Raw genomic sequence first — 17,898 nt, 5'->3', positions numbered from 1 at the left:
GGGGCAGACAGGGTCCTGCTAGATACCCCTCCTGGGGAGCAGATGCTGCAGGCAGGAGCCACAGCCAGGGGGGCCCCATTCTCCCACCCACCTTACCACTATTTAGATGTTATCAGAATTTATTAATGGGAGGCGAGACTGGGAGACAGCAGCCAGAGAAACGGCCCATTGTTGTCTCACTTGCCTCTCCCACTCGCATTGATTTATTCCTGGAGCAAAGTGGGGTCATCTGAGCACCCAGCCCATGCCCAGCACCTCCCCAGGGGTTCCCTGCGCTGCCCAGCGCCTCCCCGGGGGCTCCCCAGCTCCTCCCCGGGGTCTCCCCGCGCTGCCCAGCGCCTCCCCGGGGGCTCCCCGCGCTGCCCAGCGCCTCCCCGGGGGTTCCCCGCGCTGCCCAGCGCCTCCCCGGGGGCTCCCCGCGCTGCCCAGCGCCTCCCCGGGGGGTCCCCGCGCTGCCCAGCTCCTCCTCTGGGGCTCCCCGCGCTGCCCAGCTCCTCCTCTGGGGCTCCCCGCGCTGCCCAGCTCCTCCCCGGGGGCTCCCCGCGCTGCCCAGCTCCTCCCCGGGGGCTCCCCGCGCTGCCCAGCTCCTCCCCGGGGGCTCCCCGCGCTGCCCAGCTCCTCCCCGGGGGCTCCCCGCGCTGCCCAGCGCCTCCCCGGGGGCTCCCCGCAATGCCCAGCGCCTCCCCGGGGGCTCCCCGCGCTGCCCAGCTCCTCCTCTGGGGCTCCCCGCGCTGCCCAGCTCCTCCCCGGGGGCTCCCCGCGCTGCCCAGCTCCTCCTCTGGGGCTCCCCGCGCTGCCCAGCTCCTCCCCGGGGGCTCCCCCCGCTGCCCAGCTCCTCCTCTGGGGCTCCCCGCGCTGCCCAGCTCCTCCCCGGGGGCTCCCCGCGCTGCCCAGCTCCTCCCCGGGGGCTCCCCCGCTTGCCCAGCTCCTCCCCGGGGGCTCCCCGCGCTGCCCAGCTCCTCCCCGGGGGCTCCCCGCGCTGCCCAGCTCCTCCCCGGGGGCTCCCCCCGCTGCCCAGCTCCTTCCCGGGGGCTCCCCACGCTGCCCAGCTCCTTCCCGGGGGCTCCCCCCGCTGCCCAGCTCCTTCCCGGGGGCCCCCCGCGCTTCCCAGCTCCTTCCCGGGGGCTCCCCCCCGCTGCCCAGCTCCTCCCCGGGGGCTCCCCGCGCTGCCCAGCTCCTCCTCTGGGGCTCCCCGCGCTGCCCAGCTCCTCCCCGGGGCTCCCCGCGCTGCCCAGCTCCTCCCCGGGGCTCCCCGCGCTGCCCAGCTCCTCCCCGGGGGCTCCCCCCGCTGCCCAGCTCCTCCCCGGGGGCTCCCCGCGCTGCCCAGCTCCTCCCCGGGGGCTCCCCCCGCTGCCCAGCTCCTTCCCGGGGGCTCCCCACGCTGCCCAGCTCCTTCCCGGGGGCTCCCCCCGCTGCCCAGCTCCTTCCCGGGGGTCCCCCGCGCTTCCCAGCTCCTTCCCGGGGGCTCCCCCCGCTGCCCAGCTTCTCCCCGGGGGCGCCCCCCGCTGCCCAGCTTCTCCCCGGGGGCTCCCCGCGCTGCCCAGTTTCTCCCCGGGGTCTCCCCGCGCTGCCCAGTTTCTCCCCGGGGTCTCCCCGCGCTGCCCAGTTTCTCCCCGGGGGCTCCCCCCGCTGCCCAGCTCCTCCCCGGGGGCTCCCCCCTGCTGCCCAGCTCCTCCCCGGGGGCTCCCCGCGCTGCCCAGCTCCTCCCCGGGGGCTCCCCGCGCTGCCCAGCTCCTCCCCGGGGGCTCCCCCCTGCTGCCCAGCTCCTCCCCGGGGGCTCCCCGCGCTGCCCAGCTCCTCCCCGGGGGCTCCCCGCGCTGCCCAGCTCCTCCCCGGGGGTTCCCCCCGCTGCCCAGCTCCTCCCCGGGGGCTCCCCGCGCTGCCCAGCTCCTTCCCGGGGGCTCCCCGCGCTGCCCAGCTCCTCCCCGGGGGCTCCCCCCGCTGCCCAGCTCCTCCCCGGGGGCTCCCCGCGCTGCCCAGCTCCTCCCCGGGGGTTCCCCCCGCTGCCCAGCTCCTCCCCGGGGGCTCCCCGCGCTGCCCAGCTCCTTCCCGGGGGCTCCCCACGCTGCCCAGCTCCTCCCCGGGGGCTCCCCGCGCTGCCCAGCTCCTCCCCGGGGGCTCCCCGTGCTGCCCAGCTCCTCCCCGGGGGTTCCCCCCGCTGCCCAGCTCCTTCCCGGGGGCTCCCCGCGCTGCCCAGCTCCTTCCCGGGGGTTCCCCCCGCTGCCCAGCTCCTCCCCGGGGGCTCCCCGCGCTTCCCAGCTCCTTCCCGGGGGCTCCCCGCGCTGCCCAGTTTCTCCCCGGGGGCTCCCCCCGCTGCCCAGTTTCTCCCCGGGGTTTCCCCGCGCTGCCCAGTTTCTCCCCGGGGGCTCCCCCCGCTGCCCAGTTTCTCCCCGGGGGCTCCCCCCGCTGCCCAGTTTCTCCCCGGGGGTTCCCCGCGCTGCCCAGTTTCTCCCCGGGGGTTCCCCGCGCTGCCCAGTTTCTCCCCGGGAGAAGTATCTGATACAGGGGAACCTGTATCAGCTTTTGATCTTGGGGTTACTAGGGTCCCACTGAGCATCACATGGAGAGAGGGAGCCCCATCAGTGTACAACAGACAGGGGTGCCATGCTGGGTGCCATGCTGGGTGCCACTGTGGGGAATGGGTAGAAAGTTCCTTGTTGTTTATGACCTGTTACTTCTTTCTGAATTAGGATCCCAAGTTATTCAAAGTTAAACTCAATGGCAGTAAAAGAGTTAATGCTTCTGTTAAATCCATGGAATTCCCCTGTCAGTTCCAAAGCCTCCACTGCCCCACCCACCCACCCACCTGCCCACCTACCCACCCACCTACCTGCCCACCCAAATATACACCAGTAGGGTCCCTAACATTATTGTCCCTAATTAATGCCACTTTAATACAATTAAAGGAATCATCTGCCTGAATATAAGCTGGGAGTGACCTGGCTACTAAAGTGTTAAAAGAAGAAATACTGCTTTGCTATAGCGCCCTCTGCTGGCCAGTGGCAGAGCCGCAGTGCAAGGGCCACAGTCTGGGGATATACAAGAAATTACATTTTACCAGAATTATATACACATAACTATAAACCCAGTGAGAATGAGGAATGAATGGATATTGGGGAGTTGTATCAGGAGTCAGAACCAGCAGTGCAGGGAAGGGAAAGGGACAGACACAGTGACAGTTACACATAACTATAAACCCAGTGAGAATGAGGGATGAATGGATATTGGGGAGTTGTATCAGGAGTCAGAACCAGCAGTGCAGGGAAGGGAAAGGGACAGACACAGTGACAGTTACACATAACTATAAACCCAGTGAGAATGAGGAATGAATGGGTATTGGGGAGTTGTATCAGGAGTCAGAACCAGCAGTGCAGGGAAGGGAAAGGGACAGACACAGTGACAGTTACACATAACTATAAACCCAGTGAGAATGAGGGATGAATGGATATTGGGGAGTTGTATCAGGAGTCAGAACCAGCAGTGCAGGGAAGGGAAAGGGACAGACACAGTGACAGTTACACATAACTATAAACCCAGTGAGAATGAGGAATGAATGGATATTGGGGAGTTGTATCAGGAGTCAGAACCAGCAGTGCAGGGAAGGGAAAGGGACAGACACAGTGACAGTTACACATAACTATAAACCCAGTGAGAATGAGGGATGAATGGATATTGGGGAGTTGTATCAGGAGTCAGAACCAGCAGTGCAGGGAAGGGAAAGGGACAGACACAGTGACAGTTACACATAACTATAAACCCAGTGAGAATGAGGGATGAATGGATATTGGGGAGTTGTATCAGGAGTCAGAACCAGCAGTGCAGGGAAGGGAAAGGGACAGACACAGTGACAGTTACACATAACTATAAACCCAGTGAGAATGAGGGATGAATGGATATTGGGGAGTTGTATCAGGAGTCAGAACCAGCAGTGCAGGGAAGGGACAGACACAGTGACAGTTACACATAACTATAAACCCAGTGAGAATGAGGAATGAATGGGTATTGGGGAGTTGTATCAGGAGTCAGAACCAGCAGTGCAGGGAAGGGAAAGGGACAGACACAGTGACAGTTACACATAACTATAAACCCAGTGAGAATGAGGGATGAATGGATATTGGGGAGTTGTATCAGGAGTCAGAACCAGCAGTGCAGGGAAGGGAAAGGGACAGGCACAGTGACAGTTACACATAACTATAAACCCAGTGAGAATGAGGAATGAATGGGTATTGGGGAGTTGTATCAGGAGTCAGAACCAGCAGTGCAGGGAAGGGAAAGGGACAGACACAGTGACAGTTACACATAACTATAAACCCAGTGAGAATGAGGGATGAATGGATATTGGGGAGTTGTATCAGGAGTCAGAACCAGCAGTGCAGGGAAGGGAAAGGGACAGACACAGTGACAGTTACACATAACTATAAACCCAGTGAGAATGAGGAATGAATGGGTATTGGGGAGTTGTATCAGGAGTCAGAACCAGCAGTGCAGGGAAGGGAAAGGGACAGACACAGTGACAGTTACACATAACTATAAACCCAGTGAGAATGAGGAATGAATGGGTATTGGGGAGTTGTATCAGGAGTCAGAACCAGCAGTGCAGGGAATGAGAAATACATTCAGTTGCTTAGAATGACATTTTCTTTCATTAGATGAAGTTCCCCTTTAACCTGTGTTTCACATAACCTGACTTTCAATGGCATTTAACCAGCCAATGAACACTGTTTGTGATTGGACGGTTGGCTGTGGTCGCACTTGGATAAATGTGGGTGGGGTGGGGGGGGTGGGTCACACAGAATCTGACTCCTTCAGGAGTCCAAAGGCGAGAGATACCAGTGGGCCAGTACCTCTTTGAAATGTATTGGCACCAATGGGTCTTTCCCACATCAGGCCCCAGAAGAGAGAGAGATGAGATGTTCCCCCCCGGCCCAGTGATGAGCTTTCATTGGCCCAGTGATGAGCAGTTTCCATTTTGACTGGGGATCCACTGCCCAGAGTTCTTCTTACATGTAAAGCTCCCATAGTTGCCAGTTTGGCCAATTTAGGGCAGATATTATGCCAAGGGCTGGTAGTTAGGCCTGGTCACTGTCACTCTCTTTCCTACCAGTTATCCAGCTGAATTAGTAGATTTTGGGCCGTATGACCATTCAACCAGATTGGCCAATATCATTGCTCAGTTTATTCAGTCAATGGATCAAACTAACTAGTCTGACTGGAAATACGGAGTAGAAGTGGCTCATATCAATCTCCCATTTGTTATTGGTGCAGACGTCCGATTCCTTATAGGCCCTAGGGGCAATCCCTGGGATAAAAGCCACACCCCCAGATTCCCAAACCTGATCCACATCTGACCAATCGGGAAACTGTTGTTTTGGCCCCATGCCCAAGCCAATAGCCAATGGCCGGCAGTGTTGGCCCGGGAATGGCCAGCTCCCCAGTGCTCCCTAATTCTATGGGGTTCATCCATACAGGAGCCCCACAATATGTGTTACGGGGGGTTACGGCGCCCCCTTGGGAGCAGGAATCACAAATCCCAGGGAGTCGGTTGGGGTGGAATCGCCTCCCTCCAGTCATTCAATACAAATCAATATACTTAGTTACTATTTGACTTTGTGTCTCCATTTAACCCCTGGGAGTCCGTCCCTCTCTCACACCCCCACTCCCGGGCCCAGACCCACAGAACCAATCAGCTCATTACATAATGAGAACAGGTATGTAATTGGTTGCTGCCCGGGGGGCCGTACTCTGGTTACAGGGGAAATGCGCCAATAGATCTGAGACCTGAGCAACATTCCAACTGTTTATTATTTATTTGCTCAAAGGGATTGTTCCCCTTTAACTTAACGTTTAGTAGGATGTAGAGAGTGACATTCTGAGACAGTTTGCAATTGGTCTTCATTTTTTATTATTTGTATTTTTTTACTTATTTCATTTCCACCTTGGAGTTTCAGCAGCTATTTAGTTGCTAGGGTCTAAATTACCTTAGCAACCAGGCAGGGGGTTGAATGAGAGACAGGTATATGAATAGGGGAGGGGCTGAATAGAAAGATAAGGAATAAAAAGTAACAATAACAATAAAACTGGAGCCTCACAGAGCAATAGGGTTTGGCTGCCGGGGTCAGTGACCCCCATTTGAAAGCTGCAAAGAGTCAGAAGAAGGAAAATAATTCACCTTAGCTCATAGAAGAGGGTTGGTATTAGTGATACATGGGTCAGAAACCGGGCAGATGGGTCAGAAACTGGGCTAGTGGGTCAGAAACTGGGCTAGTGGGTCAGAAACTGGGGAAATGGGTCAGGACCTGGGAAAAGGGTCAGAAACTGGGCAGATGGGTCAGAAACTGGGCAAATGGGTCAGGAACTGGGAAAAGGGTCAGAAACTGGGCAGATGGGTCAGAAACTGGGCAGATGGGTCAGGAACTGGGAAAAGGGTCAGAAACTGGGCAGATGGGTCAGAAACTGGGCAGATGGGTCAGGAACTGGGAAAAGGGTCAGAAACTGGGCAGATGGGTCAGAAACTGGGCAAATGGGTCAGGAACTGGGAAAAGGGTCAGAAACTGGGCAGATGGGTCAGAAACTGGGCAGATGGGTCAGGAACTGGGAAAAGGGTCAGAAACTGGGCAGATGGGTCAGAAACTGGGCAAATGGGTCAGAAACTGGGCAAATGGGTCAGGAACTGGGAAAAGGGTCAGAAACTGGGCAAATGGGTCAGAAACTGGGCAAATGTCTCATAAACTGGGCAGATGGGTCAGAAACTGGGCAGATAGGTCAGGAACTGGGCAGATAGGTCAGGAACTGGGCTGATAGGTCAGGAACTGGGCTAATGGGTCAGAAACTGGGCAGATGGGTCAGAAACTGGGCAGATGGGTCAGAAACTGGGAAAAAGGTTCAGAATTTGGGCAGATGGGTCAGGAACTGGGCAAATGGGTCAGAAACTGGGAAAAAGGTTCAGAATTAGGGCAGATGGGTCAGGAACTGGGAAAAAGGGTCAGAAACTGGGCAAATGTCACATAAACTGGGCAGATGGGTCAAAAACTGGGCAAATGTCTCAGAAAGCAGACAAATGGATCAGGACCTGGGAAAAAGGGTCAGAAACTGGGCAAATGTCTCATAAACTGGGCAGATGGGTAAGAAACTGGGCTAATTGGTCAGAAACTGGGAAAATGGGTCAGGAACTGGGCAGATGGGTCAGGAACTGGACAAATGGGTCAGGAACTGGGAAAATGGGTCAGGAACTGGACAAATGGGTCAGAAACTGGGCAGATGGGTCAGGAACTGGGCAGATGGGTCAGAAACTGGGCAGATGGGTCAGGAACTGGGCAGATGGGTCAGAAACTGGGCAGATGGGTCAGGAACTGGGAAAATGGGTCAGGAACTGGGCAGATGGGTCAGAAACTGGGCAGATGGGTCAGGAACTGGGAAAATGGGTCAGGAACTGGGCAGATGGGTCAGAAACTGGGCAGATGGGTCAGGAACTGGGAAAATGGGTCAGGAACTGGGCAGATGGGTCAGGAACTGGGAAAATGGGTCAGAAACTGGGCAGATGGGTCAGGAACTGGGAAAATGGGTCAGAAACTGGGCAGATGGGTCAGGAACTGGGAAAATGGGTCAGAAACTGGGCAGATGGGTCAGAAACTGGGAAAATGGGTCAGGAACTGGGCAGATGGGTCAGAAACTGGGCAGATGGGTCAGGAACTGGGAAAATGGGTCAGGAACTGGGCAGATGGGTCAGAAACTGGGCAGATGGGTCAGAAACTGGGAAAATGGGTCAGGAACTGGGCAGATGGGTCAGAAACTGGGCAGATGGGTCAGGAACTGGGCAGATGGGTCAGGAACTGGACAAATGGGTCAGGAACTGGGAAAATGGGTCAGGAACTGGGCAGATGGGTCAGAAACTGGGCAGATGGGTCAGAAACTGGGAAAAAGGGTCAGAAACTGGGCAAATGTCACATAAACTGGGCAGATGGGTCAGGAACTGGGCAGATGGGTCAGAAACTGGGCAGATGGGTCAGGAACTAGGAAAATGGGTCAAGAACTGGGCAGATGGGTCAGAAACTGGGCAGATGGGTCAGAAACTGGGAAAAAGGGTCAGAAACTGGGCAAATGTCACATAAACTGGGCAGATGGGTCAGGAACTGGGCAGATGGGTCAGAAACTGGGCAGATGGGTCAGGAACTGGGAAAATGGGTCAAGAACTGGGCAGATGGGTCAGAAACTGGGAAAATGGGGCAGGAACTGGGCAAATGGGTCAGGAACTGGGCTAATGGGTCAAAAACTGGGCAGATGGGTCAGAAACTGGGCAGATGGGTCAGAAACTGGGAAAAAGGGTCAGAAACTGGGCAAATGTCACATAAACTGGGCAGATGGGTCAGGAACTGGGATAATGGGTCAGAAACTGGGCAAATGTCTCAGAAAGCAGACAAATGGATCAGGACCTGGGAAAAAGGGTCAGAAATTGGGCAAATGTCTCATAAACTGGGCAGATGGGTAAGAAACTGGGCAGATGGGTAAGAAACTGGGCTAACTGGTCAGAAACTGGGCAAATGGGTCAGAAACTGGGCAGATGGGTCAGAAACTGGGCAAATGGGTCAGGAACTGGGCAGATGGGTCAGAAACTGGGAAAATGGGTCAGGAACTGGGCAAATGGGTCAGGAACTGGGCAGATGGGTCAGGAACTGGACAAATGGGTCAGAAACTGGGCAGATGGGTCAGGAACTGGGAAAATGGGTCAGGAACTGGGAAAATGGGTCAGGAACTGGGAAAATGGGTCAGAAACTGGACAAATGGGTCAGGAACTGGACAAATGGGTCAGAAACTGGACAAATGGGTCAGGAACTGGACAAATGGGTCAGGAACTGGACAAATAGGTCAGGAACTGGACAAATGGGTCAGGAACTGGGAAAATGGGTCAGAAACTGGACAAATAGGTCAGGAACTGGACAAATAGGTCAGGAACTGGACAAATGGTCAGGAACTGGACAAATGGGTCAGGAACTGGACAAATAGGTCAGGAACTGGACAAATGGGTCAGGAACTGGGAAAATGGGTCAGAAACTGGACAAATGGGTCAGGAACTGGACAAATAGGTCAGGAACTGGACAAATGGGTCAGGAACTGGGAAAATGGGTCAGAAACTGGACAAATGGGTCAGGAACTGGACAAATGGGTCAGGAACTGGACAAATGGGTCAGGAACTGGACAAATGGGTCAGGAACTGGACAAATAGGTCAGGAACTGGACAAATAGGTCAGGAACTGGACAAATGGGTCAGGAACTGGACAAATGGGTCAGGAACTGGACAAATGGGTCAGGAACTGGGCTAATGGGTCAAAAACTGTGCAGATGGGTCAGAAACTGGGCAGATGGGTCAGAAACTGGGAGAAAGGGTCAGAAACTGGGCAAATGTCACATAAACTGGGCAGATGGGTCAGGAACTGGGCAAATGTCTCAGAAAGCAGACAAATGGATCAGGACCTGGGAAAAAGGGTCAGAAATTGGGCAAATGTCTCATAAACTGGGCAGATGGGTAAGAAACTGGGCAGATGGGTAAGAAACTGGGCTAACTGGTCAGAAACTGGGCAAATGGGTCAGAAACTGGGCAGATGGGTCAGAAACTGGGCAAATGGGTCAGGAACTGGGCAGATGGGTCAGAAACTGGGAAAATGGGTCAGGAACTGGGCAAATGGGTCAGAAACTGGGCAGATGGGTCAGGAACTGGGCAAATGGGTCAGGAACTGGGCAAATGGGTCAGGAACAGGGCAGATGGGTCAGGAACTGGACAAATGGGTCAGAAACTGGGCAGATGGGTCAGGAACTGGGAAAATGGGTCAGGAACTGGGCAAATGGGTCAGAAACTGGGCAGATGGGTCAGGAACTGGGCAAATGGGTCAGGAACTGGGCAAATGGGTCAGGAACAGGGCAGATGGGTCAGGAACTGGACAAATGGGTCAGAAACTGGGCAGATGGGTCAGAAACTGGGCAGATGGGTCAGGAACTGGGCAAATGGGTCAGGAACTGGGAAAATGGGTCAGGAACTGGGAAAATGGGTCAGAAACTGGACAAATGGGTCAGGAACTGGACAAATGGGTCAGGAACTGGACAAATGGGTCAAGAACTGGACAAATAGGTCAGGAACTGGACAAATGGGTCAGGAACTGGACAAATGGGTCAGGAACTGGACAAATGGGTCAGGAACTGGACAAATGGGTCAAGAACTGGACAAATGGGTCAGGAACTGGACAAATGGGTCAGGAACTGGACAAATGGGTCAGGAACTGGACAAATGGGTCAAGAACTGGACAAATGGGTCAGGAACTGGACAAATGGGTCAGGAACTGGACAAATGGGTCAGGAACTGGACAAATGGGTCAAGAACTGGACAAATGGGTCAGGAACTGGACAAATGGGTCAGGAACTGGACAAATGGGTCAGGAACTGGACAAATGGGTCAGGAACTGGACAAATGGGTCAGGAACTGGGCAGATGGGTCAGAAACTGGGCAGATGGGTCAGGAACTGGGAAAATGGGTCAAGAACTGGGCAGATGGGTCAGAAACTGGGAAAATGGGGCAGGAACTGGGCAAATGGGTCAGGAACTGGGCTAATGGGTCAAAAACTGGGCAGATGGGTCAGAAACTGGGCAGATGGGTCAGAAACTGGGAAAAAGGGTCAGAAACTGGGCAAATGTCACATAAACTGGGCAGATGGGTCAGGAACTGGGATAATGGGTCAGAAACTGGGCAAATGTCTCAGAAAGCAGACAAATGGATCAGGACCTGGGAAAAAGGGTCAGAAATTGGGCAAATGTCTCATAAACTGGGCAGATGGGTAAGAAACTGGGCAGATGGGTAAGAAACTGGGCTAACTGGTCAGAAACTGGGCAAATGGGTCAGAAACTGGGCAGATGGGTCAGAAACTGGGCAAATGGGTCAGGAACTGGGCAGATGGGTCAGAAACTGGGAAAATGGGTCAGGAACTGGGCAAATGGGTCAGGAACTGGGCAGATGGGTCAGGAACTGGACAAATGGGTCAGAAACTGGGCAGATGGGTCAGGAACTGGGAAAATGGGTCAGGAACTGGGAAAATGGGTCAGGAACTGGGAAAATGGGTCAGAAACTGGACAAATGGGTCAGGAACTGGACAAATGGGTCAGGAACTGGACAAATGGGTCAGGAACTGGACAAATGGGTCAGGAACTGGACAAATAGGTCAGGAACTGGACAAATGGGTCAGGAACTGGGAAAATGGGTCAGAAACTGGACAAATAGGTCAGGAACTGGACAAATAGGTCAGGAACTGGACAAATGGTCAGGAACTGGACAAATGGGTCAGGAACTGGACAAATAGGTCAGGAACTGGACAAATGGGTCAGGAACTGGGAAAATGGGTCAGAAACTGGACAAATGGGTCAGGAACTGGACAAATAGGTCAGGAACTGGACAAATGGGTCAGGAACTGGGAAAATGGGTCAGAAACTGGACAAATGGGTCAGGAACTGGACAAATGGGTCAGGAACTGGACAAATGGGTCAGGAACTGGACAAATGGGTCAGGAACTGGACAAATGGGTCAGGAACTGGACAAATAGGTCAGGAACTGGACAAATAGGTCAGGAACTGGACAAATGGGTCAGGAACTGGACAAATGGGTCAGGAACTGGACAAATGGGTCAGGAACTGGGCTAATGGGTCAAAAACTGTGCAGATGGGTCAGAAACTGGGCAGATGGGTCAGAAACTGGGAGAAAGGGTCAGAAACTGGGCAAATGTCACATAAACTGGGCAGATGGGTCAGGAACTGGGCAAATGTCTCAGAAAGCAGACAAATGGATCAGGACCTGGGAAAAAGGGTCAGAAATTGGGCAAATGTCTCATAAACTGGGCAGATGGGTAAGAAACTGGGCAGATGGGTAAGAAACTGGGCTAACTGGTCAGAAACTGGGCAAATGGGTCAGAAACTGGGCAGATGGGTCAGAAACTGGGCAAATGGGTCAGGAACTGGGCAGATGGGTCAGAAACTGGGAAAATGGGTCAGGAACTGGGCAAATGGGTCAGAAACTGGGCAGATGGGTCAGGAACTGGGCAAATGGGTCAGGAACTGGGCAAATGGGTCAGGAACAGGGCAGATGGGTCAGGAACTGGACAAATGGGTCAGAAACTGGGCAGATGGGTCAGGAACTGGGAAAATGGGTCAGGAACTGGGCAAATGGGTCAGAAACTGGGCAGATGGGTCAGGAACTGGGCAAATGGGTCAGGAACTGGGCAAATGGGTCAGGAACAGGGCAGATGGGTCAGGAACTGGACAAATGGGTCAGAAACTGGGCAGATGGGTCAGAAACTGGGCAGATGGGTCAGGAACTGGGCAAATGGGTCAGGAACTGGGAAAATGGGTCAGGAACTGGGAAAATGGGTCAGAAACTGGACAAATGGGTCAGGAACTGGACAAATGGGTCAGGAACTGGACAAATGGGTCAAGAACTGGACAAATAGGTCAGGAACTGGACAAATGGGTCAGGAACTGGACAAATGGGTCAGGAACTGGACAAATGGGTCAGGAACTGGACAAATGGGTCAAGAACTGGACAAATGGGTCAGGAACTGGACAAATGGGTCAGGAACTGGACAAATGGGTCAGGAACTGGACAAATGGGTCAGGAACTGGACAAATGGGTCAGGAACTGGACAAATGGGTCAAGAACTGGACAAATGGGTCAGGAACTGGACAAATGGGTCAGGAACTGGACAAATGGGTCAGGAACTGGACAAATGGGTCAAGAACTGGACAAATGGGTCAGGAACTGGACAAATGGGTCAGGAACTGGACAAATGGGTCAGGAACTGGACAAATGGGTCAAGAACTGGACAAATGGGTCAGGAACTGGACAAATGGGTCAGGAACTGGACAAATGGGTCAGGAACTGGACAAATGGGTCAGGAACTGGACAAATGGGTCAGGAACAGGGCAGATGGGTCAGGAACTGGACAAATGGGTCAGAAACTGGACAAATGGGTCAGGAACTGGACAAATGGGTCAGGAACTGGACAAATGGGTCAGGGGCCGAACATCCTACAAAGACCTTTCCCAGTGTAACTCCCCCAGCGATGGGCGGGACAGGGGCAGAAATAAAGAATCCCAGTTGGGTTCGGGTTGGGGGAGATGAGAGATTTGAGGGAAGAGACGACCTGGGGTTGGAGGGAGGTCTCATTGGAGTCACAGAGAGAGGGACCCTGTGAATGAGGGAGAGCGCTTACTCTGTGTGAGAGAGACTGGGCCTGTATAGTATGGCTGGGGGGGGGTAGGGACCCCTAGAGACCCCCATAGCAACAGGTATATGTGTAGGATTCCTGGTCCCATCAATCAACTCTAGCCTAGCAACCGCCTAGCAACCGCGTGTTTGTTAGAATTTAGAAGAATTGTGACAAAATAAACAATAAAGAAGAAAATCAGTTGTACATTGGCCACAATGGCTTGTATTTGCCACAGATACTCTGGGGGGGTCACAGACACTCTGGGGGGGGCACAGACACTCTGGGGGGGTCACAGACACTCTGGGGGGGTCACAGATACTCTGGGGGGGTCACAGACACTCTGGGGGGGGCACAGACACTCTGGGGGGGTCACAGACACTCTGGGGGGTCACAGATACTCTGGGGGGGTCACAGACACTCTGGGGGGGGGCACAGACACTCTGGGGGGTCACAGACACTCTGGGGGGGTCAGACACTCTGGGGGGGTCACAGACACTCTGGGGGGGCCAGACACTCTGGGGGGTCACAGACACTCTGGGGGGGGTCACAGACACTCTGGGGGGGGCACAGACACTCTGGGGGGGTCACAGACACTCTGGGGGGGTCACAGACACTCTGGGGGGGTCAGACACTCTGGGGGGGTCACAGACACTCTGGGGGGGCCAGACACTCTGGGGGGGTCACAGACAATCTGGGGGGCACAGACACTCTGGGGGGTCACAGACACTCTGGGGGGGTCACAGACACTCTGGGGGGTCAGACACTCTGGGGGGGTCACAGACACTCTGGGGGGGTCACAGACACTCTGGGGGGGTCACAGACACTCTGGGGGGGGGTCACAGACACTCTGGGGGGTCACAGACACTCTGGGGGGGTCAGACACTCTGGGGGGGTCACAGACACTCTGGGGGGGCCAGACACTCTGGGGGGGTCACAGACACTCTGGGGGTGGTCACAGACACTCTGGGGGGGCACAGACACTCTGGGGGGTCACAGACACTCTGGGGGGTCACAGACCCCAGGTTTTATCTCTGAAGGAAGGGTCGGGGCTGTTAAGCAGCTTGTGGGGCAGAGGGCAAGTCCAGGTAAGGGAAGCAGCAATATTACCCCACCCAGGGTCAGTGGGAGTCTCTGGAGATTCTGGCATCACAGCTTCTTATATAAATATATATACCGGGGGGGGGGGGGGCTGCTTTATAAATACACCCTGATAATGGGAGCAAGGCCGGCGGGATGCCCCCTGCCTATCTGCCTGCAGGGACATTTGGGAGCTGTCAGGGGAGGAAGGATAGAGTTTCCTGCCATAATTAATTGCCCTTCAGGAGAACTCCTGGCCCCCCCCCCCCCGGCCTCAGGCTTAGTACATACCAAAAGGCTCATTTACTGGCGCCCCAACTGGAGGTAAGTCCCCAAGGCTGAAGGCAACTAAGGGAAGGGGGGACTCATATTATTATTGGGGGGCATATTAGGCAATGTGCCCCCCCTTATACCCTTGTGGCTCAGCTTGGGGACTTCATTGCAGGACACAGGGGGCCACTGGGAGATCAATGGGGCATTGGAGAAGGGGGGTAACTGTCGGGGTTAGGCCTGGTATAAGGAATGGGGGCACATTACTGTTTGGCACCAAGTGGGTTTAGGACTTGGCCCAGTTTAGCTCTTTGCTGGCACCAACAGGTTCCCTCGGGCTTCTCTCAACTCCGACCAACAAACCCTCAGAAGACATTCGGGTCAGGTTCTCTCTCTTGTACCTTCTGTCAATTCAACGTTTCCATTTGTTTCTGTAAGGTCCAAAAGGTACCAGAGACAATAAACCTTCATACTGACTCCGATGGGAACGGAAGGAACTGGATCACAAGGAGATGGGGAGAGAAACCCAAAAGGCTAACACTCTACTGAGAGGAAGCAGCTTGAGGTTCTATTTGATCTTATATGTGACTTATATATCAGATCCCACCAAATGGACCAGTACAGTAGAACTTACTGAATGAGTTTCAAGCTCAAACCCCCATTCTGCAACTTTGGTCTGAGAGTCCAAACTGGATCAGATGGATCCGGATGTGAATCCTTCAGGGAAATGTTCTGTCCCGAGGTTTGTGGAGCAGAAGGTGGGACCGGGGGGACTTTCTTGCCTGGTTCCTTTGGGTCAGAAAAGAAAATAAGCCCCTGCGTTGAGGCCACTGGGAGCGACACCCAAGGGGTTGGAGGGCACTGCCTGCTGGGATACAGTAGGATTCCAGGAGCCCCCCCCACCCCAGGGCACTAGGGCAATTCTACCCCAATGGTGGGGCAGCTGGGACACCCCCGGCTTAATCCCATGAGTCCCGAGGAGGCGCGAGGGGAACGGGAATCTGAGCGTGAAACGCCGTTCTGGGAACGATTCCGGAGAATTCTTACATTAAAGCCCAAATGTGTTGGAATTCCAGAAATGTGTCGTGGGGGGAGCAGTGGGGGGAGCAGTGGGGGGAGCAGAGCCGCAAACAGGGGAACGGCCAGACCTTCATATCATTATTGTTATATCCGTGCCCCCCACTCACTGCTGCCCCCCCAGTAACATAGAGACCCACTTCCATCCAATGGCATCACTAGAAATGACTGGGCCCTACAGCAAATTCATTATTGGGTTTCCAGAACTTGATTTGTTTTACCAATATAAATTCATATTGTTCATTAAAGCAATGTGGGGTCTCTGTAACCATAGCAACAGCCTCTTCAGCCCCATGTATCAGTGATGGCTTCCCATAGGGTAACCCTTATATTCCAACAATCTGCCCCCTCCCTATATAGAGATAAAGGGAATGGGCTCAGTTATGGGGAAAGGCTGGCCCAGTTGGGATTGGTTACACTGGGGAAGGGGCAGTTAAGGGGGGGTCACTATATATAAATATATAAGGGGGGGCAGTAATGAAATAGAGAAAGTACAGAGAAGAGCGACTAAGCTGATAAAGGGAATGGGCTCAGTTATGGGGAAAGGCTGGCCCAGTTGGGATTGGTTACACTGGGGGGGGGGGCAGTTAAGGGGGGGGTCACTATATATAAATATATAAGGGGGGGGGCAGTAATGAAATAGAGAAAGTACAGGGAAGAGCGACTAAGCTGATAAAGGGAATGGGCTCAGTTATGGGGAAAGGCTGGCCCAGTTGGGATTGGTTACACTGGGGGGGGGGCAGTTAAGGGGGGGGGGGGTCACTATATATAAATATATAAGGGGGGGCAGTAATGAAATAGAGAAAGTACAGGGAAGAGCGACTAAGCTGATAAAGGGAATGGGCTCAGTTATGGGGAAAGGCTGGCCCAGTTGGGATTGGTTACACTGGGGAAGGGGCAGTTAACGGGGAGTAGGATCACTATATAGACCCTCCCAGCAGACAGTAGGGAGCCAATCAGATTAGAGGAAAGGAGGTTCCATGTTAATGAGGGAAAGGGATGCTGGGAGTTGAGGCCGTTGCTAAATGTACAGCCCCCGGGGGATGGGCCCCAAGCTGCTTTGGGCACAATTTGCCCCGTTATTGTTAGAGTTGAAATCTCCATACAAATTCCCGTGGGGGTGTTGGTTCCGGAGCAGCACAAACCCAACAAAGCGTCGCTTCCCCTAGAAACAACAGCAGAACAGCAACGTCTTTTTGGGGATTAAAACCTAAGAATTGGGATTATCCCCCCCCCCATCCAACCGCCGTATAGAGAAACCGCCCAGAACCATTTCCAATTCATGAAATCATTTATATTTTAATTTTTTTTTTAATTTCTTTCTTTAAAAAGTTTCTTTCTTATTGTTTATGCTTTTTAACTAACAAAATCATTTCTGAATTAAGGCAGGTTACATGGCTACTGATAAAACTGACCCTAGTGATACGGCCATTAGTTTGGGGCAGGGGCTGATGGGAATGTAATAGGGACCTTAGAATGTAAGCTCACTGGGGCAGGGACTGATGGGAATGTAATAGGGACCTTAGAATGTAAGCTCACTGGGGCAGGGGCTGATGGGAATGTGATAGGGACCTTAGATTGTAAGCTCACTGGGGCAGGGGCTGATGGGAATGGGATAGGGACCTTAGATTGTAAGCTCACTGGGGCAGGGACTGATGGGAATGGGATAGGGACCTTAGATTGTAAGCTCACTGGGGCAGGGGCTGATGGGAATGTAATAGGGACCTTAGATTGTAAGCTCACTGGGGCAGGGGCTGATGGGAATGGGATAGGGGCCTTAGATTGTAAGCTCACTGGGGCAGGGACTGATGGGAATGTGACAGGGGCCTTAGAGTGTAAGCTCACTGGGGCAGGGACTGATGGGAATGTGATAGGGGCCTTAGAGTGTAAGCTCACTGGGGCAGGGACTGATGGGAATGGGATAGGGACCTTAGATTGTAAGCTCACTGGGGCAGGGACTGATGGGAATGGGATAGGGACCTTAGATTGTAAGCTCACTGGGGCAGGGGCTGATGGGAATGTAATAGGGACCTTAGATTGTAAGCTCACCGGGGCAGGGGCTGATGGGAATGTAATAGGGACCTTAGATTGTAAGCTCACTGGGGCAGGGGCTGATGGGAATGGGATAGGGGCCTTAGATTGTAAGCTCACTGGGGCAGGGACTGATGGGAATGTGATAGGGGCCTTAGAGTGTAAGCTCACTGGGGCAGGGACTGATGGGAATGTGATAGGGGCC

General features: G+C 54.3%; 1 protein-coding gene across 1 annotated transcript in view; it reads right to left on the bottom strand.

Annotated features, from left to right (window-relative positions):
- Positions 1 to 225: 225 nt before the first annotated feature.
- The window catches only part of LOC116410519 (collagen alpha-1(III) chain-like), a 42,577-nt gene continuing 24,904 nt past the window's right edge, over positions 226 to 17,898 (bottom strand). The window contains exons 2-3 of the mRNA XM_031901365.1: positions 1,197 to 2,496; positions 226 to 1,083 (exon numbers count right to left, since the gene is read on the bottom strand). Coding sequence (XP_031757225.1) covers positions 226 to 1,083; positions 1,197 to 2,496 — 2,158 coding nt within the window. The remainder of the gene's footprint in view (positions 1,084 to 1,196; positions 2,497 to 17,898) is intronic.

This window comes from Xenopus tropicalis, chromosome 4 (genome assembly GCF_000004195.4).
Source record: "Xenopus tropicalis strain Nigerian chromosome 4, UCB_Xtro_10.0, whole genome shotgun sequence".
NCBI lineage: Eukaryota > Metazoa > Chordata > Amphibia > Anura > Pipidae > Xenopus > Xenopus tropicalis.
Note: the sequence above shows the minus strand (reverse complement) of the source record. Positions and strands in the feature narration are given on the sequence as shown.